Source organism: Crotalus tigris, unplaced genomic scaffold (assembly GCF_016545835.1).
Source record: "Crotalus tigris isolate CLP2741 ecotype Arizona unplaced genomic scaffold, ASM1654583v1 scf7180000019203.361967, whole genome shotgun sequence".
Classification (NCBI taxonomy): domain Eukaryota; kingdom Metazoa; phylum Chordata; class Lepidosauria; order Squamata; family Viperidae; genus Crotalus; species Crotalus tigris.
In genome coordinates this window covers 130,040-157,500 of record NW_024097431.1, presented here as the reverse complement: position 1 = coordinate 157,500, position 27,461 = coordinate 130,040, and the positions used below count along the sequence as shown (strand labels likewise).

The following is a 27,461-nucleotide window of genomic DNA, read 5'->3' as shown; positions in this document are numbered from 1 at the left end:
ATTATAAGAGGAAGAGCTAGCATAAATCCTGTTTTATTTGACTATTATGCATTTAAAAAAAACATTACCAACAATTTAGCCTTGTGCTCACACTATTCTGTCTTGAGCAAATGTCCCATTGAAATGAATGACAATTTTGAGAAAAGCTTATGGTATTTGCTACTTGGTTATTATACTCTAAAAATGTTGCTCAAGGGGGGATTCTTTTTACATTAATGCTTTAATATGGTATTGGACACGGGGTGGGGTACACCCAGGGAGAAGAAATTAATCAGCAAGCTATGCACTTTCTCTGAAATAGTGTACCTGATCAACAAATTGAGTTATAAAATGCTAACGTATACACTTAAATGTAATATTTACAAAGCCAATGAGAAAAGAAGAAGGGGAGGGGAAATCCCCAAGACCAAAGGCATCAGTTAAAGAGCCACCCCCTTCTTTACTTTATCTGATTTTCTATAATATTCACACAAGCTCTGTTGGAAAAGACCATAAATTTGAAAAATAGCAAGGTTAGGCAGGTCTGCAGCACTAAAAAAAGAGCTAGAAGCCTTTCCCTGTTTTATTTTGCAAGAGCAGCATTTTAGAGAGAGGCCATTTATAAGAAAGAACAGTAGTTACGTTAAGATGGTAATTAATCAAATTCGAGAGAAACAGGAAACAAGTTGCAAATTGACTTCTATAGTAATAAAAAGGAATACTGAATGATACTCTATAAATTGGCAAGGGGTTGTTACATGTTGTCTCTCTTTTTTGTGTATGTAATTTTGGAATTTTGTGGACACTAAATAAGCTTTCCTTTTAATTCCACAATTTAGCAAGGGAGTCTTCAACAGTACACATGGCTTTACATAACATTTCTCTAGATCAGGGATCTCCAACTCCTGGTCCATGGATTGGTATGTCAGCAACTGATATGTCAGCAACCAGGCTGCACAAACCAGGAACGCCCCATCCATGGGATACAGGCAGCACGCAAAACCACGCCCCCTCTGGTCCATGGAAAAACTTCTCTCCATGTAACCGGTCCCTGGTGCCTAAAAGGTTGGAGACCTCTGCTCTAGAGGACTGAGATCCTGTCAGTGCATAGTCAACATACAACTCTGTTTGCATAATGCTGCTTTGGGGGTAAGCAGGGTTATATAAACTGCACAAAAAGAATAAAAAATAGTAAGTAAATAAATTAAGCCAGGAAGAGAGGATTAGGAAGGAAAATGATTAATTTACACAAACCCATCATATTTCTCTAACATTTTTTTCCTTCCAAGCTGTGCATACAGGCCTCCTGAAGGGGGTAATGCTTGGGCATTTTCAGTTAGCCGTAACAATTGCAGCTGTATGTGAACTCAAGGTCAGTGTTAGATAAAGTTTTGGCCAAGCTGAGAAGTTGGGAGGAGAGCCCACATTTTGAATTAATTGGTGAATGTGATTTATGACCGCCTTTCTGGGGTGGGAATTTCTTTTTTTAAAAAAAACAAATTTTATTGGCTTTTTAATTCTTAAGACAAAGTGCTCGAGACACACCGTGGTGTTGGGGCAGTCGAAAATCCAAAAACAAAACATATGTAAATAACACAATCGGTACATCAAATATTCCCTCTCTATTTCCTTCAAATAGCTTATATATTTAAAATAGTCTATTTCTAACTTAAATTTCTATTAATCCTAAACCTGTTTTAGAGCTTTATGCAATTACATGACCATAATCAAATTTAACTTTAAATAAGCACATTATCAATTCAGGTATCCCTTCCAAATATATCCTAATTTTTTAATTTCATCATAAATCTTGTTTATTCCTTCGTCCACTAATATCTCCCAGTTAAAATAAAGTATTAATCTATCCTATACATATCTAATCCATCAATCAATCAATTTCTTTAAGCTGACACAATAATATCAACCTTAAATCATTTAGGTCCATTAGACAAGGTTCTGATTTCATCCAATTCATTATCAAACCTAATAACATCCATATTATCAAACAAAACACAACATCTTATTAAAATAACATTCAATTAGTTATTAATTCAATCCTGATCTAGAACACCTCTTCAGTTTTCTTCGTTGCATTATGTAATAATTTCCATACATATAGACCTATTATTCCTATTATACATTCTTACTTTATTTAATATATATATTCTAATAATCACTCATTTTTCTTACTTCTAAGTCAAGAGCTTAATCCTCAAATCAATCCGTAATTCTAAGATGCCTTAATTCCAATATATATAATTTTAAATTTCTCTTTTCAGTCTTATTCTAGGTTTCTTTTTCTGCCAAGCAGGTTTCCACAACAACACTTCCCTTTCAGCCGATAGGTCTCTCTTTGTTGCTTGTGATGCCATTTGAGGCAGTAATAAGCCTCCTATCCTCTGGATTAGACCTCTATTTCTCTTATTCTTGAAATCTCGCTGCTTTAAAGGTTCAAATCTCAGGCTTTACTTTTTCTAATCCTCAAAAATATAGATAAGATGCTTGTAAGGTGAAATAAGTTCCTCTGTATCCTCAATAAAGTCATCTTTTAGTGTATTTTGATTTGTAGAATAGTCAGATGTAGTCTGCAAGTCACTTTTAAGATTTGAAGAAAAATTTCTGGTTCTTAGTTCTGTGGTAATCTCTTTCACTGTAGCAAATTCCTCCTTATTCTCTCTTAATTCCTCTTCTGGTATGTTTTGGTTTGTAGAATAAACAGATGTGATCTGAAAGTCAGTTTGAGAGTTTGGGGTAGAGTTGACTGGGGTGGAAATTTCTTTTAATTGGCTTCATCTATCAGAATCATGGCACATGCATTAATTCATTCCTTGTCTTTTGTCTTTTAATCAACTCTTTTTTGTTTCTTGTTTTGAGGTCTTCACTAAGTCTGTTCTACCATGACTTTCACTTTTATAAAATATTTATTATGTGGCTTTAAGCCTCTTTCATTTTCTCTGTATGACTAAATCAGTTTCTTTGATACTAGTCAATCATTCAGTAATAGTTCATTCTTGACCACATCTTTCCTATACGTATGTCTAGATAGCCCATTCTTGCTGCAATCAACTTTTATGTTTCTCTTCATATCCCCAACTCTCACTTCCATATAATTAAATTAGCTATTTTTGCTTCTTCAAACTTTCATTCCTTACATCCCATAACATACTACATAGTAGTTTTCTACCAGCCTTATATATTTTAACATTTTTCCACCACTAACCCCTCTTTACTAAACATTCTTCCAGTCTTCTGGTTAAATTATATATTTATAAAATTATTTATGTAGAATTCCACTCCTTTTTCAAACCTTGATCCGTGATATATTAATTTTCATGCTACTACTCTACAAGACATATTCAAGGTATCTAATTCTTGCCTCACATCACTTAAATTCTCAGCCTGACATGGCATCTTCATACCAAACTACATCTACATTTAAATCCACAGCCATATATCTTTAACATTACCACAGGCATGGCTCGTATATTTTCTCTATAAATATATTAAAAAACCAATGGAATATACCTTTGTCATATACTCTGCATAAAGCAAAAACATTTATTAAGCTTTCCTTTTAGACCCATTTACTTTATTTCTACTATTCAATAACCAACTTTTAATTCTGTGTGCATGCAAATGTCTGTCCACTATCACAGTGGTGGTGAACCTATGGCACAGGTGCCGGAGGCAGCACTCAGAGCCCTCTCTGTGGGCACACGCACCAAGCCCAGAGATGGCAACCATCCCTCTTCAACCAGCCGCCCACTAACTCGCCGAGGTCCCATGTGGCCGGATGCATCTTAGCACCTATGTGCTCACTGGCTTCTGTGTGCAGGGGCCAATGGTGTCAGGCAGCATTGCCTCACCCTGCTCTGTGACAATGCCCCCCCCGCCCTGCCTTGCCTCGCCCCACAGGATGAGCCTCCTGCCTATTGCCCCACCTGCCAGAGACCCCCTGGATATCCCCCAACAGCCGTCCCTCCTCATGAGCAACATCGAGGTGATCATGCCCACCTTGGCCACACCCACCCAATCTGCCATGAACACCACAGCCACAGCCACCCAGTGGGCCACACCCACCTGGCACCCAGCAATAAATAAATGGGTTTTGGATTACAGTTTGGGGACTCAGTCTCTAAAAGGTTCGCCATCACTGCACTATCATCTGCTTGTTCTCAAATAGCACATTTATAATTAATTTCAAACTTTCATTTTCATTATTTATTATTAAATTTATTTGCTGCCCATCTCACAGTTCGAGGTAACTCTAAGTGGCTTTATGTTCTTCAGTGACCTGTTGAAGGACAAAATCTCTTCCCAACAGAAAGGTCAATTGCCCTTCACAATTTGGGCCATTATCACTTGTTGTACTCTTTCAATCAGAATGTTATCAAATAGCTTATCAGACGCACTTAAAAATAAATCTCTCGGTTTTGCAATTGTTTGTTGATACCCTCGATATCATTTTTTTAGGCCAGGGGAACAGTATTGGCATTATTCCAACTTTCTGCCACAGCCAGTGCATAAGCAAACCACATTGATATTTTTGTATTACAGTACTTCAGTCTGTACCAGCAGTCTGTACCAGCAATTTGGAACAATTTTATGGCATGTATGGTTTACCTCTAATCATTTTTATTCTTGAATATCAACAAATCTAACATTTGTTTCAAGTGTACTGTTCAACATTCACCTGTGTGTCTCTGTGTGCTGTCACTCACATTCAAGTGTTTAAAATAGTCCTCCCAGTATTGCCTTGCCCTCAGTTTCACCCAAAATAATTCACACTTGTATTTTTATTCCATTTACTCTGCTGCAGACTACTTGTTTAGTTCTCTTTCTCCATGCCTGAAACATTTTTTTTTAATTTTTATCAGGATAGTCCTTCTTTTCCATTTATTCTTTATCATCCCTTTCTTTTTTGACATTATATTTTTCTATACTTTTCAGACAATACCAGTCGTAAAACATTATATATTTTTTCTTATCCATAGCTTCTTTCACTTCATCAAATATCCTTTTTCATACCCAATATTGTAATTCTACCCAGTTCTATGGCACTCTATGAAGCAGCTTATGTATGTCCTTTCCTTGCAACTACTATTCTTTTCATTGAGAAAAGAAATCTGTCTACTAATACTTTTTATGTAGGACTTGTCCTTTCTCTTCCTGTAGTCATTCTATTTTCACTCTTTTCTTTCCCTTATCTTTTGTCCCATATCCAGTTTTTTCCTCAGTCTCCTCTTGACTGTATTAAAAAATAGTGCACCCCAGCCAAATGTTCTTACCTATTTTCCTTATCCTTATATAATATGTTTCTTTATACATTTCTCTAATTCTATTAACCTGGCATATTAAGCAGTCAAAACCATCCATGCTTTTATATTTATTCCTTTGGTCTATTTAAGTTTATATTTAAATTGTATATTCACAACAAACAGAGCTCTTTATAGCAAATGTTCACAGGTCAGCATTCTCCTTTCCTTTGGATCTCTGAATGGTTCAGTTACTTTTCCTTTACTCACTTGCTCATTCCCACTTACCCATTCATGTATCACATTAATTCAGATCAAATACTTACCGGTATACATTGTATTATTTTGTTATATTTGTTTTCATGATTTGATTTTAATGTTTGTAACTTGGTTTGTAATTCATAGATGTTGCACAAATAGAAATCTGCTGCTATATTTATTCAAATCATTGCACAATTTTGCCTAAATTCATCTTTGGTTCTTCATTTATCTCAAATTTCTGGAGCATTAACTGCTCTGTGGCTTCCTATCTTTAAATGCATCCAAAACATGAGACTAATTCAAACTTTTAGAAGTAGATTTTAGCCTTTTCATACATAATTAAGCTTATATTTTCAGTTGCCTGCATTTAATTTATCAATACCACTCCACAGTATGACAGCTAGTTTGGTCTAGTAGTTAAAACTTGGCCTAGAAACCAAAAGGCTGTGAGTTCTAGTCTAGCCTTAGGTATGAAACCAATCCAGGTAACTTTGGCTTAGTCACTCTCTTTCAATCCAATTAACTTCCCAGGGCTGATCTGGGAGAAATAGGAAAAAGAACAATAAAGGTGATGGATGGATGGATGGATAGATGGACGAACAGACAGATAGATATCTCCAGCATACTGTTGTCTGCAATCTCCCAGTTCAGAAATCCTTGCAGAACACTGACAGATGCTTGGGATACAATACAGTGACAATAAAATATAGTAATAAAATTATGTTATAGTATAGTGCTGTAACTACTTATATTTTACATCTCCTCAGTATACATCTGTGTTTATAGCACAGCATAGGTATGGTGTTGCCCATTTTAATATGTTTTGAGGTGCCAAGAAGAACGAGGTTTGTGTCACAAACACTAGTTATATGAAATAGCAAATTCACCAGAATTTTCCTCAATTTGTAGAATTTAATATTTTTCCACTAAAGCTCCCTCTGTTTAATTATACTTTTCTTGTCCGTGCTTGTTTATTCACTTTAGCCATATCCAAATTCTGTTGCCCTTGATCCATTGACACTAAAATAAGGACAGAGTTTATAGGTTCAGTTCCCTCGCTATTATTCGTAAATGTACTTTGATTGCCTGTAAGAATAATTTCCCAGCAATCAGTGATCAAAATGAATAGATGTGAATAAGTCAGAATTTATAGTAACTGCATTTATAAAGTATGAGATGCATATGATGTTGGTTTTAGAGAAAAAAATAACTTCTTCCCTATGTATGTCTTAATGTAACCGCTCTCTATATCTTCATTGTTTGCCTTATATCACAGTTATATTATAAGTTCCATGAGGCAGGAACTAGACTTTTATACCATTTAAAACATGGTGCATATAAATTGGGCTTAATTAATGCACACATATGTATATAAAAAAATTGACCACAGAGGAAAGGCATCCTTTATATACAGTATACATCACACTGGAATGTAGTTTCCCTTCAGGGAGCTTAAAAAGCTTCAGGCATAGTATTTGAATAATGGATAAATGCAGAAAATGTATAATACATGCCTAACATGTAACTATATTCTGTTTTATAAGATAATTCATATAAAATCATTTGAGAACTTGTTAAATGCTGAAATCATCTGAAACAGACTTGATTTCTCAGTTAGAAGGATTGATTATACAGAAAGTTCTTGTAATACATAATGTATTTGTAATTCTAGTATAGAGTTACACAACAGGAAGACATTTTAACATTCTAAATTCCCTCTGGATTAGCAGATCATCAGTGTAGTAACATATGAGACAGTTACCTAACTCTGGATCAGGTATCCTCCTACCATTTGTTTAGTAGTTTTTCTAAGTTTCTTGGGAATACTCTCTCTCTTTAATGAGAGCCTTGTGAAAATGTGAGAAATGGAAAATGTACATCTCATCCATATATATTAGGAGAATGTTCTGTCCCATAGAGTGTAAGAAACCAGAAGGAGAAAGATACCTGGTAAAATTTAGATCGAGTAAAACATATGTGTAAAGACATTATAGCTATAGAATCATTCAGACTCTGTCATGTGAGTCTAAACTCAGTTAATGCAGTACTGGAAAGAAGATGCTTTAGGCTAGAATAGAGGTGTAAATTATGAACCACTATGTAAGCAAATATAGAATAAACTGAGTGGTAGTTCAGTCAAATCCACTAAGCCACCTGATCCACTTGACTATCCAGGTAGTGGTGGGATGCTCTCTCTTCTTAATCATGACACTTCTGTCCAGATATCACAAGAAACTTCCCTTAGTGGGGCTATGCCACCATCTCTTCATCCTTTTTAGTGCACCATATTTGCTGAAAACTGAACTCAGAGGTGTCTCATCTTTTATGGGAAACCACAATGGATATAGCTGGTTTCTGTTAACAGCTACAAAACTATCTAGATTGGTGCCTCCTCTGCTTAAAATTTCAAAACCAAAGAAACAAAAGCCTTTCATAACAAATAGACTGACAGACAACATAAAACCTCTGAGTTAGAAGAGTGATAACAGCGTGGGTGAAGAACAGTATTTCCATAAAAATGATTTTTAAACAAAGGGTGCAGATGCAGAGACACAAGGTTGACTAAAGTGAAGGTTCTCTCCAGCCTTTGATAATGTGTAATTTCGCAGTAAATTTTGCTTTCTTTCCTCATTGTTCTAATTTTTAGGGAAGCTATTTCACCCAATAGGTCGCCCAAGCCTACATATTAATATCACCTGCCATTCATTCTTTTCTTTTAATCCTGCCTTTATTATTTTATAAGTAACTCAAGGTGATGAACATACCTAATACTCTTTCCTCCTCCTATTTTCTCCAATGAAAGAGAATGGCTGGGCCAAAGTCACCCAACTGACTTTCCTGCCGAATGAGGGACTAGAACTCACAGCCTTCTGATTTCTAGCCTGGTACTTTAACCATTAAACCAACTGTTTCTCTTCCTCCACTTGGCATTGGTTAGTGGAATTTATCATTCAAACTCTAGGATTACTGATTGGAGCTGCAAAATTCAAAGATGTTGTGTTTCCACCTCTGTTCCCTGACTTGAGCCTTGGTTACGACAGATAATTTGGTCTTTTTGTTTCCATCCCTTTTTTTTTCTTTGAAAATAGACTCAGAGCAGACATGACAGGAGCAACCACCCAAGAACTGAAGAATATGTAGGATTTCATGGATATTATTCAGTGCTGTAATGTCTTAATTAGCATGAAATTACTGCAGCATGAAACACTGAATATGCACCGATATTTTGCTACTAAACTGCTACCTGAAACCTGGTTAAATTGGTAGTATATTATTGATGTTTACACCCTTCTCTTAAACGTGTCCATATAGATGGATTTTAAATGGAAAATAGCAATTTATCTTAACAAGCACGGTATGATGTCCTGACTTTTGCTTTGACAAAGGAAGTCTGAAATAGATAGGAACTGACTAGTTTGTTCAGTCTGGGTTGTTTAAAAATATTTATTCCACATAGAGATGTATAATCATAGAATGCAGGTATACCCAGCCATTAATCACCGATGAATTATTTCAGGATAATTCCGTGTGAGAGAATGTATATGCATTGATATTTCATTAGCTGTTAAAAATTCTGTTTATATAAAGCATAAACCAGAGCAAACAAAGAGTACAGTCACCATGTGCTTTACTGCTCAACTATAGAATTGTAACAGGAAACAGGAAACTGTACTTAGAACAAAAGAGCATAGAGCAGTGGTTCTCAACCTTTTTAATGTCATGACCCCCAACCGGTCGTAAGTCGAGGACTACCCAACCAGTCATAAGTCGAGGACTACCCAACCGGTCGTAAGTCGAGGACTTTCCCTTCCAGGGAGCACCGCGCATGCGTGGTGCCGCCCTCTGTGCCGGCCGAGGCATAGCTGGCAAGCGGCAGAGACGGAGCAGGCCGACCACCGGCTGGGCCACCAGCTGGCCCAGCCCAAGGGAGGTAAGGCACCCGCCGGGTGAAAACTTCCAGACAGCTCGCCTTCGCTGCAGACAACTTGCAGCACTGTTTGCAGAATGGGACTTTTGGCAAGCTCAGCAGGGCAGAGACAGCCTGGACAATTCCTATTGGCTTTTGAAAGCCAATAGAATTAGACTTTGATCAAGAGAGTCTATTCTATTGGCTTTCAAAAGCCAATAGAATAAAAGGGAGTAGCACAGCTAAAGAAAAGGGGGGGAAAATGGTGGAATGCGTTGTTTGGTGACCCCCATGAAATGGTCATTCGACCCCAAATGGGGTCGCGACCCACAGGTTGAGAACCGCTGGCATAGAGTATATTCCATAGACCCAGACTTTTAAACAGTGCCATCTGCTGGCTAAATACTACTGTAGTTGTTGCATAAAAATACATACCAACAAGGAATTCCAACATTAGCCCTGCTGTTTCTGAGTAAATCTGAAACTAAACTTGGCAGCTGATGCCAGGAGTTTGCATGCCTCCCATGTTCAGTAAAGTGCAGTGCCCATAACCAGTCATTGGGTATCATTCATTGATAGCATTCTCCCCATTTAAATTATTTGAACGTTAAAGAATTTCTACTGCCTCTCTATTAATTTGGGAAAAACATCTGTTACATCATTTATTTATTTACTTATTTCGTTCGTTTTAGACACTCTCAAACTCCACGCTGACTTTGAGGGGGATACCTAAATGCCAATGTTAAAAATGACTGTTTTGTTTTGTTATTTTGCTGTTTTGTTTATTATGGTTGGTCATACAGTTCACCAGATGTTTAGATTGGATTTGGCATTTCTATCCACCTACTACCCAAGGACCTGGCAGATATTGTTAATTGTGTTAAAGGTATCATCACAGGATGTAGGTTATTTCTAGTAAAGCTGCCAGCTGAAATTGATTAATGGTGGGAGTATTTGAGCGTTAGATGGACTTTTTGTTATTTATATTATTTTATTTATAGCCTATTATTATTGTGTGTGGGTACTTTACTGTTAGATTCATAGCCTAAGATTGGTGGAAATGTAACAATTAAGTCCTAACCAAGAGCCTAAGAATTATTAAGATAGAGTCTAAGAACATAGGCAGTTACAAGCAGGATTTTCTTTGTTAGAAAAATTATCATTACAGACCAAAAATATTAGCTGTATTTTTAATACTTAGCAAGCTAGGTGTCATGGGATGTAATATTTGGCCATTATAATTGGGACAGGCTTAGTTTGAAGAATGGAAGATTTTATCCATGAACTTTTGAAGAAAAATCAGCTACCATCAGTAAATAGAACAAATAAAGCAAAGGTAGAAAATCCTGACATTATGGTTCTATAAAGTAGCATTTTCTAGCTATGTTTGGGCTGCAGCTTCTGAAATTACAAGCCTAAAGCTAAAAACTCTGGGAATAATAGCCTACCATATCTAAGCAGTGCCAAGTTGGGAATGTTCTTCTATGTTATAAGCACCATCCTACAAAAGAAATATTTTGACATGCCATTGTTGTTGTCTTATGAAAAGAGATTTAGTGTCATGTTGAACTTTGCATTTGAAATCATTAGGGTTTAAAGTGCCCAACTTTGGATAAGTTATATCTTTTTTCTTAAGGATTAACTACTCTTGTGTTATGTGTACATGGAACCAAAGAAAACAATCGTGCACTGGTCCTAAATCTGCTAGTTAACCAATTAACTATTTAATCCGAATATGCTCAAATGATTTTATGTGCAGTCAAAATAACAGGTGTAACTGGGGAAGATACATGGATTTTCATAAACATTGAGTCTGAACATCTGCTTCACTGAAAAAATTATATAGTTTTGAAGGAAATAAAGTATAAATCACCTGATAACTGTCAGAAATGTCCTCAAAGTATTGTCTAGGCATGTTCCAAACTAAAGTTAATGGGACTTGCATCTGCACACACTTCTGAAAATTAAGGGGTGTGATTGTTCTGAACATTAAATACTTTAATGTTTTGTACAATTTCAGTTGTGGCTAATCATAAATTTGCAGATCACATATAGATTTTCTAAAGGGATTGCAACGCATGGAATAATATTTTTCTGGTTCATATACTTGCAATTCTTTTAAAGACATATTTTTCTAAGATGCCAGATGTGATGTTAATTTCCCCATACAGTATAAAGACATTCTGATTTAAACATTAGGTGAAGACAGCTAGTGTATGCTGTAGATTATGCTAGATATTTGAAAGAACTTTGCCAGGCTACTTTCCTTCATAGGACAATCCACAAGAATGTTAATACTTCCTAGTGATAATTGTGCCAATCAGGATGGGGGTAGAAAATGATAAGAGAAACAACAACAATAAAAAACAAATAAGCAACATACCCATACATTTAATGGTATGTGGGAATGGTCTTGGGAAACCGAGCAAAGAGATGCTGTGTAGAGATCATTCAGATAAGAATGCCAGGGCTACAAAATGGTTTGAGCAAGAGTGCCAGGAGCAAGTTCTTGGGCTTTAAACGTCATGGTGGAGAATTGTAAATTCAGACTTCTAAGATTCTGCTAATGTAGCTTTACAATGAATTAGAATAAGCTTATCTGTCCTGTCTGATCTACCTGATAAGTCTGACATTTTGTTTCTATAGTCACTGTTCGAGCTACAGTTGTTGTTGCACTGGAACTTACTGTTCTGGAATGAAAATAACTGATAAAAGGACTGGCACTGCCTCCACATACTAGATTTCAGCCAGTTAATTTGTTGTAGTTGTCTTTAACAAACGACTTCATTGTTTCTTTAAAAATATAACTTTTATATCGGTGATGGAAATCCTAGTGTTGGATTACAAATGCCTTCATCACTCAGTTTGAGTTTAGTTGTGGAAGCCAAAGACATAGAAAGAACAAAGATTTTCCATTCCTGATTTAATTTCACAATGGAAAATCTTTAGTTGGAGCATTCTAATTCCATGGAAGAATCAGTGTTAGTTCAGTGGTGTAAGTAGCCCATGTCATTCCTTCACTTAAAACTGGAGATGATTTGTTAAAAATTAGTCTCCAGTAGCCTCATTTCCAATTTATATGTTATAATGCACCAAGAAATACTCAGGGCAATGTACACATTAGCTTTATTAATTGAAGTTTAGTATCGATTCAGAATCAAAAGATTCAGAAGAATCAGGAGAAGATCCAGTTGTTAAGTTTATCAGAAAATGAGTCTTTTGAGTTTTCTGAACATATAAAAAATTTACAGAGTTGTTGTTAATGATAAAAAATAGGACAAAGAACAAGTATAAGTATGATGGTTGCTTTGATTTATTTATAAAAAAATTAAGGGATTAAAACCTAAAAATAGTTATAAGCAATATATTGGTTAAACTAGTTTGACAAGAACAGAATCGAATGTACAGATCATTGTAGTAATATTATAGTAATGTTATATATTTTAGCCAAGAAAGTATTAACGTGGGCAATTTTGCAAACCGTTTTTATTATTTAGCCAAGTAGAAAGATGTATTACATAATTAAAATGTGATATATCGCAAATTTTTGTAATTTGTAATTACAAAAAAATTACAAACCAGTTACAAAAAATTGTTATCTAGTAATGAAACATCTGCAAGCAAACAAATAAGTTTAGAAAAATGCATGACAAATATTTTTTGGAGCAAATAATTAATTTGTTTGGTTCTAGGTCAACTTTAAACATAACATATAATTTAAATGTCATACCTACAAGGCACCAATAATAGTTCAGTATTGGTAGAAGGAGACCATTTCTGGGACCTGATAGGAATCTGAATATTTATCATGATTCAGATGCTAGATGTCAAATATCTTGGATTATTACATTAATTTAGAACCTAAGTCTAAATTACTTCTATTAATGGTACTTGCTGATGCATAAAGAACATGTTCAAAAAGGACATATGCTCTTTTTAATATCTTCATGTTTCTTGGCAGACATAGAATATCAAAAAGATTTAATATCTGCTTTTACTGTAGGCTTATATGTGGCGTGGCAATCCTTATGTTTTCCATTGTATTTTATTACCAAAAAATCCATGAATTTGTGTCAGTGAAAATGCTACTACACATATATTATGTTTACCAAATAATATTTCCTATTATTTGTTAATAGCCTCATTGGATTTTATTATTGCTTGCACCTGTAGAGGTGATCCCTCATTTCCCCCGTACATTCTGTTTTCATGCTCAGCTTCCTCACCTTGAGTCCTGTTTAAGTTTCTCTACTGCAAAAAAAGATTTATTTGGACAATATGCAAGTATTCATTCAGTCTCACCAAAGCATGCACATCTTTTTCCTGAAGTTAAAGCAATAATGCCTGACTGTGACTACTTTTTCTTGGCTATTTTAAAAAAATATAAACTTTAACAAATATGCATTAAAAATACAGGCAAGTTGTTTAGTGACCAAAGTTACAACAGCACTTAAAAGCATCTCCATGGTCACATGTCACTTGTCCCGGGGTCATGTAATCATCTTTTGCAACCTTCTGACAAGCAAAGTCAATGGGGAAGCCAAATTCATTTAACAACTGTGTTACTAACTGAATAACTGCAGCGATTCGCTTAACTAGTGTGGCAAGTAAAGTTGTGAAATGGGCAAAACTCACTTATCAAATGTCTCATTTAGCAACATAAATTTTGGGGTCCATTGTGATCATAAGTCAAGGCCTACCTGTAAAGAGATCAAAATAGACCCTGGTTCTTGATTAATGCAACTGGGAAAGACCAGCAGGATAGACTTATGTTCTATTATGTTTTTGAAGCTTTGCTTTTTGAGAGACTTATGCATCCTTGTGGCTGAGGATAAAGTGGCAAGATGATAAAAATCTCAGATGAGGCCCTACTCCCCTGTTTCATTCTTAACTGCAGGCAACATGTTAAGACTGCTAGCAATATTAGAATATACCAATATAAATCTATGTTTTGACATGTAATAGCTCAGAATCTTGGTAACTGCTTATTGCAGGCAGCATAGTTTAAGGCATTTTGCATAACATTTGCCTTCTAGAAACAAATAGGCATATAATTACTCTGTAATCGTATAGTAATTAATGTCTACCATGCCTATATTGCATAATTATATGCCCTGCAAATTATATAGAAATTATACTTGGATTTAGTTTGCATTTCCTCACACCCTGTTGTAGACAAAATAAACTTGTGATTTAATGTATAATTATGACTGTGGTGATGTTAAAATCTACTAGGATGCTATAACTATCTTTTGCCAATTAAAGGTTTGGGTTTTTTTTTTTTTTTTTAGAGATTGGTCCTCAAAAAAACTGTGACTGAATCAAATAAACATTGAAGTAGGTTCATATCTAGCCTTGTAGTATTAAGTTATTCATGAATTCAGCATGCCTTCTAATTCTGAACAGGAAATCCTAATGTCAACGAAGTCATATAAATAGCCTATTTAATTTGCTTCAAACATTTTGAGGCATGTTTAGGTAGGCAGTTCTGAGCCAAGATTTATTTCTATGTTCTGTAGCACCCTTAATCTACATTCCAAGTTAATCTTTGTGGCTTGAGCATCAAAACTATGATTGTAGTCTCCCCAAACTGCGAGATGGCTGGTATATAAATTTAAAAGCACTAAGCATTTATATATTTTCTTTCAGAGGCTACTTTCTGCCTTAGATTTTTTGCAATAATCATAAATTTCCCGACTTAAGTTTCAACTTGCTGCAATAATCTTTTCCTCTCCTTTTTTCTTTTTGTAAATGCAGCGGAGCCTGTCATTTCGAAAGGGAACAACTGTCTGGATGCTGCAAAAGCCTGTAACCTGAATGATACCTGCAAGAAATATCGATCGGCGTACATAACACCCTGTACCTACAGCGTGTCTAATGAAATCTGCAACAAGCGGAAGTGTCACAAGGCCCTAAGGCAGTTTTTTGACAAAGTTCCCCCCAAGCATAGTTATGGAATGCTCTTCTGTTCCTGCCGAGATATTGCATGTACAGAAAGAAGGCGACAGACTATTGTTCCTGCATGTTCTTATGAGGACAGGGAGAAACCAAACTGCCTGAATTTACAAGATACTTGCAAGACGAATTACATCTGCAGGTAAGATAACACATGACACTTGGGTGATTAATGAGGTGGTGCAAAGAACTGCTGAAATTGCCCAAGCTAGGAAACAGTATTTTCATCAGGGAACAGGGCAATCAGGAAAGAAAACTTGTCATCTGTAGCAGAATAATAAAAACAGCTAGTTGCATATCACTGAAATATCTATTATCCCTGGAAACTGTGCATGTGTTTGTATACATACCCATTTGTACAGTACCTTAATAAGAAAGAAAATGAAGTAGTCTATCCTTTCTAAACAATTCTACCATTCTAGCTGTTCTTGGCAACTGAATTAACAACTTTTAATTAAGAAATATTTGATAAAATGAAAAAATAATAATGTAGTAGCTGGTATAAGTGTAATTAGTTTTCCTAAACAAATTGTGATTGGTTCATAGCTTGATGTGGCTTCTGATATTTAAAGCAAGAAGAGGGAAGGTATTGAATAGGCTGAAATGGTAAAAAAGACAATTTCCAAGAGATGATACACATCACTCATTATCAGTGAAGCAAACTTTTTTTAAAAAAATGTCAAGGAAATCTTGGTATTGTAGGAGGCTGATGAAATACTATTTAAAAACAACAACAACAAGCGATCATCCAAAAATATACTCAAATCTTCTTTAAAGCCCAGACTGGAACTGTAAATTCAAAATTCCATTTTCTATTTAATTTTTATGTTGCAGTATGCAGGCTTTTTATTTATTTAAGACTACTCAAGTTTGTATGTTTCATCAAAACATCAACAAGTTAGAACATCAACGTATGACATCAATTTTATTTGTTTGTTTAAAAAAAACTACTTTGGGAACATACCAACTTCAATTACATAGAATCAAGTTGAAGCATTAAATAAATATGATAAATAAATAAACTTTAGTGAATTTTTTTTGGATCTTCTAATAAAGAGGCCATTTCCTCATTAGTGATTTATACTGCCAAGCACTCACCATTATTTCAGTATAATCAAAAAAGGTCATAACATAACTATGGTCATATTATGATGTAAAGACTTTTTAAAATCATTGGTGAGATAATGGCCATTATCCCTGCTTTTCACACATTTATTATTTAAATCATTTGAAGAGTCTGGGTTTCTTTTATGTATAGTTCTTCTGATTAGTACAGCTCTGAAATAATATTTCCAACTATATGCTTCCTAGCTGTGTAGCTATTTTCATGAAACTGACAACTAGAATACTGGTACATTCTCTGATTGTTGAAAAATAGGAAATCAAATGGTTAACCAAGATTGCCTCCTCTCTGAAACTGCAGCATGTTTTTTAAGTGCCATCATTACTCCACCTGCTATCTTCATTCGTTTAGGCATCCAACTTTCTAAATGCTATTTCATTTTCTCACTTTCCCTCGTCTTTCTTGACTTTGCATTCCCATCATTGCACTTTCCATTTCCTTAGTCAAAAAAAATATGTTATTGCTATTTTTTGAAACCAGCAGGAATATGAAAATGGATTTTTGTGCAGATTACCTATTACAGTTCTCTTTCCATTGTAACTTCTGCTTGTAGGTTTTACAAGCAATAAAACAGTCTGGCTGTTCAGGTAATTGTTTCACAGCTAGGTTACCTTTGCTTTTTCATCACTTGTTTGCTGTAATATTAAATAATGATTTGCATGTGCAAAACAGGTTATATCAGATGGCTGATTACTGGAATTGTAATGCTGTGAGACGCTTTTGGACATACAATGATAAGTTCCACTCTTAATGGTTAGAGAATTAGCAAATCAAAGGTGTTTTTTTTTTACTATGTCTTGTTTGTTATTTTTGTCCCTTTGAGTGCCTTTGTTGAATTTTGGCAATTACTGTGTTTGGTATTCTCTAATTTTAATGGTAAATTGGATTATTCTGTCTGTTTTAAGAAGTGTTTGAAGCCATTAGAATCATTACTTTTTCCTGTCCTTTCCATTTTTATTTCCTGCTTTCTATAATAATCAAAATTAAACCTGTACATCAAGATACTTTCTAAAAACAATATTTTGCAATGAAGCTAAGTACCTTATAGTGCCATAGGTGAGTTTTTGCTGTGTCCCTAGAGCCGAAACACATGTGAAAACCCTTTGCTAACTTGAATATTGGCTATATTAGAAATATAGAGAGTATTAGTTTTCAGAAATATGGAAAAAATGATATGTGAATATACTGTAGAGGCAACATTATTTTCTTTATGCACTGCACAGCTCTTAGCCTAGAGGTCATTTCCTATCTATCTACTCTGCTATGAAGAGCTTCAGTGCAGTGTTTATTTCTAATCATATTTTATTATTTTATTGATAGGAATATAATATCACCAATTTTCAATCATATTATGTCTTCTCTTATTTTGAGAAACTGATAATCAGTGCTGCTTATTGACACTGGAAACAATCTTGGCCTTATAAGCAGAGAAAATTCCATCAGTCTCGTTTAATGACACAGGGACAATTTATTATGTGGTTTCTAAAAGCTTTTCCAGAACACTGATGACTAGGGGGAAAAAAATCAAGGTAGACAATTTAGCAAGCCTGTGAACACTGCTTGCCCATTTCAACATTGCATGAATATAAATTTGCTGGATTTACTCCACTGAATATACTAAACTGGAAATAGCTGGACTTGAATATAAAGATGGTTTCTTTTCCTTGTCATTTTGAAACACACACAAACACACTCAGCTTAAAAGCCTTATACAGGTAGTCCTCGACTTAGAACATTAGTGACTGTTCAAAGTTACAACAGCGCTGAAAAAAATGAATTATGACCATTTTTCACACTTATGATTGTTGCAGCATCCCTGTGGTCACAATGATCAAAATTTGGATGCTTGGCAATTAGTTCATATTTATGACAGTGATCCCCTTTTCTGACCATCTGACAGGCAAAGTCAATGGGAAAGACAGATTCACTTAATAACCAGGTTACTAATTTAACAATTGCAATGATTCATTTAACAATTGTGGCAAGAAAAGTTGTAAAATGGGGAAAAAATCACTTAGCGACATAGGTTTTGGGCTCAATTGTAGTCATAAGCTGAGGACTTACTTGTATTTTCTCCTGGTGCTTTTTTTTTTTTTACCAACATTCTTTTGGTTTACATTTATCTTTTATTCAATGCTCTAGGTTGAAAGCATGCATGACATGAAATAAATGAGGAGAGCAGTGCACAGTTGCCTTATAGGAGAGATGGGTGGCATAAAAAATTAATAAATAAATTAAATAAATAAAATCACAAAAGATTGGTGATTTTGCATATTACTTTTGGTTTTTTTTAGAAGAAATGTCAGGAGAAAAGAAAACAAATAAGTGGAAAGAAAGGTCTCACCTGATTGGATTCTCCCTATTAGTCGTGCATGTAGGAAATCCTCATTTTATGTACCGTATGTTTCATTAATGATAGGAAATATGATGATTTACTATCTCACTTTATATATTGGGGGTTTTGTTTGGAATATAATGGGAGGAGGCTTAGAACAAGTTATGAAAAGTTTCATTACTTGGATCAGATAAAGAGACTTTTAAGATAATAGGCTTTGTGTTTATAGCCAGATCCCCTTTGTAGGCCCGCTTGTTTAGATAACTTTTGTTTTTTTAATTTATTATTTAAATAACTATTGCCTTTGCTTTTCAGCCACAAGCTACTAACAAATAAATATGTAAATGTAAAAGACATGGCAAATAAGGAGAAAGAAGCAAGAAAGGAAAGAAACAAATAAACTTGCACTGATCTGTTCGCTAGTTGGGTAATGAAGCAAAAAACAAAACTCAGAGAACATGAAGGACTCCACAGAATATTCAGTGTAATGGTTTCTTCCAGTGATAATTGATGGCAAGAAGAGCTTGATGCTTTTCAGCATAACTTTTGGTGACCTTGTTTTTCTTCATTTGCTCTGCTCAAATTTATCCATATTCATTAACTACCTTTGCTGCCTTTTCCCTCCTCAGAAAGGTTGGGAAAATGATTCCAGTGTCCCAGTGCTGTGATCTAAAAATGCTAAGTCTGTTAAGACATTGCAGGGGCTAAATGAAAATAATTATATCCAATGGCCTCTAGGCACTTCTTTTGGACATTGAGAGTTGTGTTTAATTTTGTTTTCTAATTGAAGGAAATAAATCAACTGAAGAGCATGTATAGTAACTTCTGGGATTCCCCACCTTTAGGAAGGATCATTATCTGTATAGGTGCTTCACATATTAAAACAATAAATAGAACAGTTTACACTTGGAATATATAAAGTCCATTGCTGAAATCCCAGAGTTCTTCCACAGGCTCTTTGTGTGCTTCCAGTGTCCATTAAGAGAAAATGGACTAAAAATGCTGACATGCAAACAGTTTCCTAGCTTATCTTCCTTTAGCCTTTCACTGACACCTTTTCCTTTGAGATCATACAGACACACACTGTAAAAGACTATATTTTAAATATTTGAGTCACACAGGAACTAATGCCAGAACGAAAAGCGTGGTTGTTAAGTAATCCTTACATTCTGTTATTCCTTTGTCATAATATCCCAAATAAATATTGGTATCTACCAATGAGAACTGGAAGCATGATCTTATTAAATCAAAAGCTCGCCCCAAAAAATGATATATTCTTTGAAATATAGCACCAATCAGCTGAAATTTTACAATCCTTGAGTAAAAAATGCAAGAAATGTAGTAATCTAAATGACATTTATTTTTAGTATTTCATCAGTTTTGCTCTTAATGTTTAAAAATATTAAACTATATAATAGTCCTGGATAGTCCATTTGATTACATTCTCTTGTTTGACTTAGCTTATTCTATTTAGGAATGTCCCTTATGATTGATTATATGTGAATCTACTCTGTGTGCCAAAGTAGTGCCACAGTTATACTTGATTCCTCTTGTTGATTTCTTTATTTCACTTTGAGTTAGGACATTGTTACTAGTACTCAGGGCCTTTTTTCTCATAGAACGCTCAGAACGGCGTTCCAGCACCTTTTTTTTTGGATGGAACCTTGTAGGGTAGGCAAGGCGGGTTATATGACGTGTGTGAATTCTGGCACCTTTCTTTTTTTTTTTTTTTTTTAGAAAAAAAGCACTGCTAGTAAGTACTATGTTAATTTTTGGCCAGATGTTATTTATTGTGTAGAAGAGTTTATGCCTCTTAACACCTCAGATTTATTCACTATGTACTATCTTTGATATTGAGTACCAAATGAACTCAGTCTTACCTGAATTTCAGTAGATACCTAGGGATAATTATACAATGGCTTTTACACTAATATCTACAAAGTTTATGCACATCCTTGTTTTTCTATAGTAATCTTGGCCACTCTAGTTCACACAGCTCGATATTAATATAATGTAAAAATATTCAATGCATTAATGTATTAAAAACTATATTTTATAGGACACTCCATTTCTCTGTGAAGTTTCCCCTTCAATGTTTTTAATGCAGCTATTTGAGTTGAGTACTGATTCCAAACTTCTTATTCAGATTTTAATCTGGGACATTTTTATCACAATAACTGAAGTATGCAGAATACTAAAGTTTTATTGGTTTGTTCCATAAATTAGATTGCTTTGCATCCATTGCAATACTAAAACTCACTCCATTACAGAGGAAGTAGTGTGAATCTTCTAAACTGTTCCTCCATATGTCTCATCCAAATACTGAAATAGCAGTAAGATGTGATTGTTGTGTGCCATCCAGAGTCTCTTTTGGTAATATGAATAGCTATGCAAAATAGATAGATAGATAGATAGATAGATAGATAGATAGATAGATAGATAGATAGATAGATAGATAGATAGATATGCATGTCCTATTTACTAGTTCTGTCTATCTATCTATCTATCTATCTATCTATCTATCTATCTATCTATCTATCTATCTATCTATCTCCACTTCAAGCAAAGAGGTCATCATGCATTAAGCATGCCAGTCACAAACCTTTCTTTCCATAATCCTAATGAACAGTGAACAAATCTATCACTGTTAGCAATATTTCTTGTTTTTGTCTTCCTTAACATGCTGCTCTCTTGTCTCCAAATCTCATTATATACAGAAGCATAGAAGTGAGACTTCTCTGCCATGACCCTGAAAGTTTTGCATATGTTCAATTTTTCAGATCATCCACCTTAGTTTCAACTTAGTTCTTAAAAGCTTGGGGCTTAATGCTTTGAGCACACACTTAACTGATCTTCCTTTATTTTATGCTTCCCATGACCCCATTTCTTTTCCTTTTGTATTATATTTCTTAGCACATGTGCCTGAAGTCAGCCATTGTCATATCTTTTCAGTTATACATAGCGATTAAAATTTAAGGCACTATCATTACAATATATTTGATGCAAAATATTCAATAATTCCCACATCTAGGATGATTTTTTTTTTAGCATCATTCCAGTTTTGTCTTTAATTAAAGAAAACAACACTGGTTTCTTTCTCTTTCTTCTTTTAAATTCTGAGATAAAGTTTGTTTTTAATCTTGTGGTTAAAAAAAATGAATCAACCACTTAACTGGCCTGGCCCCTTAATTATGTCTCGATTCTTCATCCTGGTCCTGGTGCATCACACATATGGCTTTTCTGCTATGGCATCTGCAGGATCTTGCTGCTTTAATCAGAATGGATGAAAGCAATGGTGCAGGGCAGCACCATAAGCTCTTTTCATCAGTCTGAATTTTCTGCACATCCTCCCTAGGTTTTGTGCTTGCGCACAATATGCTATCAGATAAGATTCTAGCCAAGAAGCCCACTATTTATGCCAAGAAATAAAGGTTTCATTTTTCTCTCAAGCCTGTCCAGCTACCATATATCTTCCTGCCATATGAGCAAGCTCAGTTGCTCATTGTTTTTTTTCCCCTACCTCATTGCATTCTCACATTTTTTTTCCTTCCAATGGGAACATCCAAAACTAAAATGTTGCTTGTTCTGCTATTTGCTTGGATCCATTGCCATTGGTGTTCTTTTTTTTCTCAGAAGAGGTTCTTATTATTAGTGCCTTTATAGGCTTCCAAGAGTCCACAAAGTAGATGCATAGGTATCAGAGTCTCTGTTCTTCTTTGGATCCTCCTTTGGGTCATTCAAACTTACAACAGTGCTGAATGAGTGGTAGTTATGACTGGGCCTCATACTGAAAAACATTACAGTGTCTTCACAATTATGGGACCGTGATTTGTAACCTTTTCTGCTGCTTCCCACAAGCAAAGTCAATGGAAGTCGGAAGTCATAGTCACACGAGGTCTTCTCTGAACAACCCACAGAGTTCTCACTTAATGGGACTTCTGGAACTGCCAATGCTAAGTATGATGGGGTGTTTTTTTTTAACTTACAACCGTGCCACTTAATGATGGAGTTTCTGGTGTCAATTAGCATTGTTAAACAATTACTATCTATATCAGTGGTTCTCAACCTGTGGGTCGGGACCCCATTTGGGGTCGAATGACCATTTCACGGGGGTCACCAAACCATGCTGTCCGCCATTTTTTCCCTTTTCCCTAGCTGTCCTACTCCTTCTTATTGGTGGCCACACCCACTTGGGGGTCACCACAACATGGGGAACTGTATTATGGGGTCACGGCATTAGAAAGGTAGAGAATCACTGATCTATATAATAAATGAACATTTAAATTGAATTAATGTTGCTTCTGTTTAGTAATAGCCAACCTTGATTGTGACCCAGATAACAGGTCATACAACAGTACCAGGCAATTGACTACCCGTTACCCATATGACACCCAACAAGCAACAGGTACTTGTCTGCCTTCTTCAGAATGTCATCTTCACCATTAATGCAGTACCATTAAGAAATAATTATTCTTAAAATGGAAAAAAAATCAGAGCAAGATGGGTACCACTTTGTCCAGCTAACACATTTCATTAAAAATTGGATCTTTTTTGCCAGCTCTTCTGTTAAAAGAGGAGTAAGAAGAGTAAATGGCCACATAGGCTTTTAAAGGAAACTGCAGGGCCATCAAATCAACCAATGTTATCCATCAGAAAGCAATAAATTAGTTGGAATCAGAAGACTCTGATTCAGAGCTGCTTTTATTCTCAGATCAGTGCATAGGCAATCACTTAAGTTCATTATAGAAAGATAACCATGCTAAACTGAATGATTATTGCCCTCCTAGTTCAGCATTCAAGTTAACAATGCATGGAAATGGGGTATTCCTTTATTTAAGGAAGAATGGGTGGATTATGTGAATGTTCAGATAATTACTTGAAAGACCATGGTGACCTGTTCTTTTGCAGTGCTCCAAGCATATTTGGTCTTTTTCACAAAGTATCCTTAAGTCTAATCTTGGGAATTAGGACTTTAGAGTATTTCACCAAACTGTAAAAACTAATGACATAATTCCAGTTTGCTACATGAAGAAAATGTTTTATTGGTTGGGTATTTAATGTATCAAAATTATATTTATCTTATCACATTGATGCCACGTTTAAAGAATATCACTGCAGAAGCATATAACTAAACATGTAAAAAGTTTTTTAAAACAATAGCAACTAGGAATTGTGTAATGTAATAAACATTTGAAGAGAACAGGAAAATTACCCAATATCTCTTAAAAATAAAAATGTAATTAAAGCACATTCCCATTTTGTTCTTCACAGCTGCTGTACACATAATGGTCAAAGAAAAGCTTGGCAGCAATTTACTTAGAAGTAGCCAAAAATATTGTTTTTCTTGGCTTGTTTCAGAATCCAGATGTGTTTTTCTACTGAAATAATCATAGTCCTTAAAGATAAGTCTCTGCAGGTATCAGGATATAATAATGTCACATAAGGTACTTTCCCTTCCTTACAAAGAAACAAATGAACAAAAATCCACTTCCAAAATCAAAATAATGAAATAATTTTCAAAATGCAGAATTTAAATATTGCTTTTTAAAAGAAAAAGATGATGTATTTTGTCATGCTATTTCAGTCATCTTATGCAAATGTTATTGGCATGGGTCTCCTGCAAATATAAAGTACAAGCAGGTGCACAGTGTGAATTTCAAAAGTCTGCCATGAAAATCCCGGAGGAAAATCATTCTAAAATGAAGTATTCTCATAGATTTGTACATATAAATATCAGTTGCAGTATCATTTTGAAAATGCATAAATTTTCTAGTTGTGACAGTTTATTGATCCTCATCCATAAGGATGCAAATTGACATTGGCTGGATATGGAAAACACAATATATCTCTATTCCAGAGCTCTGTGGAAGCTTTGATGTACTCCTAAAGCTTCCATGCAATAAGCTTTTCCAGTTACATCATTACTGGGAGAATTTCGTATTCTGAGTTTCTCTGGCTTTTATAAAAATATAGGAAACCTTTTTTTTTCATACCAAAACGGTAGTCTTAGAAGTCACTTTCATAATCTTACTACCCACACACTGAATCCAGTCATCATTAGTAGAAGGCAAAGAAACACAATTGAATTCCTTCAGGGCCAATAATAGAAAAACTCTGATATTTACATAGTGCCCACATTTTTATTTTATTTATTAAATTTATTTTCCGCCCATCTCATTTCAAAGCAACTATGGGAAGCTTACAGCACTAAAAGTCACAAGTCTCAAAAAATCCACAAGTTGCACACTTGGTCTGTGTCTGGTAGTGCGACCCCATCCAGAACTAGGTTAATTAAGTCCAGGATCTTGAAATTCCATGGATCCAAAGCCATTTAGTCTTGCTATGGTTCACCTGAAGCCTATTGCCTCCCCATCTCAGATTACATTCTAGATAATTTGCCTTTTATTTACTATGTACACAAAAGCCTTATGGATACACACAAGTCAAAGAAACTTATGAAAACTGTTTGATCCAGCAAATTGAACCTCAGATGTATGATTGATCTAACAATAAACACAGTTCTTTTACTTTATTGATTGATTGATTTGTAATTGAAAGAATACACTAGGGAAAAGAAATTAGTGATGGGTATTTACAATTTATCCATTGTTTACAAGCAGTCTTGGATTCCCTAAAACATAAAACCTCAATCATTCAAAATAGGAAATATGAACTTCTACATTACATGTAAGGTCAAACAAAGAGATAGACATCTTAGTAGATTATAAATCCTATATAAATTATTAATACTGTAGCTCAAAGAATATTACCCCAACTCTAAGGTTCATACATTTTGAAACATATATATACATACATACATGTGTGTGTGTGTATCCAGCATAAGGCCCATTTCATTTGATGAATAAATCTATAACTGTGTCCTACAGATTCTTGTGAGCTTTCATGTGTGAAGTCTTTCATTACCTCTTTTTGAAAGACTCTCATTTTCAAGTTATTGGTGCATTTACAGTGTGCCAAGAATGTAGAGTCAGGCCAAGAGGTTTTCTTGTAGAACATTCTCTTTCATGAATCCATATTTGATCTCACTGATTTGTTCTTCCCTGGATTTTATATCTGCTATAAGGAAATAAAAGGGGATGCCAACATTTAGTAACTGTGTCCTTTTTTCAGTTTCTGAATAAACTGTGGAGTCTAGTCAGTGCGCATGAAGAAGAAATGTTACTGTATCTCCATAAATTGAGGAAAGTGCAGTAAGAAAAAGAAAAGGTTATCTTTGTAGGCTGTGTATCCCCAGCTTTTATTCCATTCTTCCCCATTTTCTGGGGAAATTGATGGTTGTTGTCATCCAGTGCAATGAGAGACATCCCTTCCCACAAAACCAACATCGACTTGCAAGATTTTAACACATAGTTATGAATTATCTGTCAGTTGCAGCTTTTAGGATCTCTTATGAGTATGGAAGTGCTTTGGCTTGTTCAAACACGATGGAGTTATTTCAGAATGAAAAGAAAAGACAGGCAAGAAGGCTACAAGTATAATCATTAGGAATTTCACATCTTTAATCCTTGTAATATTTTCTCACACAGTTTGACATCAGGCTTTTAGGAAGTAGACAAAACAGTTTTCTTGTGAAACTGTTAGGAAAATTTACATTTTGCTTCGTAATCTAGAACTTCTTAAAACCAAAATTGCTCAAAACAGAAGCATTCCGCTCTGCAAATGCAGCTTCGCAAAGTAATTTGGCCAGCTTAAGTTATTTTCTAAGTTTATCATAAACCTTATAGCTTTGCTGATTTTAATTCAGTTGAGCTATTTTAAACCCAATTAAGTCTTCTTGTAGACAATGGCACTGTTTTGGATAAGTTAAATGACCACCATACAAAATGTTAAATGGCATTACTGGCTCATTGCACCTTACCTTTTCAAAGAAACACGGCAATCTAAAGAGCAGTATCCTTCATACCAGTGGTTAGTATCTGGGTGTATCTTGAGATAAACAGTTTAGCTAATTTCAAACTCTAATTGGTTTACATGCTCAAGCGATTAAACAAAGGCCACAGAAGCAAGCCGAAAGCAAGATAAAGAGACCCCAGTTAATTAGATTCTGTTCTTTCATTGTAGAGCACTTTGATCATTATCTTTGTGATTCAGAGCTAAGTGAAATCCAGAATTTACTGCAAGTGTACCATGACCTATAAGGCTGCTTTAGGACAGTAATCTGAAAGTAGCTTCATGATATTGAACAAGGAGGCTAACTTTATTTTGTGCAATTCTCATATCCACATAAAGAAGAGGAAATCATATTACTGTTTTCTGTATGAAAGATAGGTTTTCCATGTAACATCCCAAGACTAATTCTTAATATCCCCATATAGGTTGGAGATAACTCCTGTCTTAGTAGCTCTTGAGATAACTCCTGGTGTACATGATATAAAAAATGTACTATGAGTTTCTCTAACTGAATTTCTCTGAGTTTGTCTTTTGTTTTCTTCATTCACCTGATGAACCAAGCATTTCATGCAACACTAACAGTAATAATGTTCAGCTGTGTAGCTGTGGCAATGTAAGGAATCTGAGGAGCTGTCCAGTGTTTCCCATTTTGACTGATGTGTGTGTAACTGATAAATTTCTGTTAAAAGTGTAGGGGGGCTGGCTGAAAGGCTTTGCGGGAGCCTGCCCGGGGAG

The 27,461-nt window shown here is 35.0% G+C and overlaps 1 protein-coding gene across 3 annotated transcripts in view; it reads left to right on the top strand.

Annotated features, from left to right (window-relative positions):
* Positions 1 to 27,461, top strand: part of GFRA1 (GDNF family receptor alpha 1) — a 245,027-nt gene that overhangs the window by 141,279 nt on the left and 76,287 nt on the right. For all 3 annotated transcript variants that reach the window (XM_039361114.1, XM_039361115.1, XM_039361116.1), the window contains exon 4: positions 15,160 to 15,499. In XM_039361114.1, the coding sequence (XP_039217048.1) occupies positions 15,160 to 15,499 (340 nt within the window). The remainder of the gene's footprint in view (positions 1 to 15,159; positions 15,500 to 27,461) is intronic.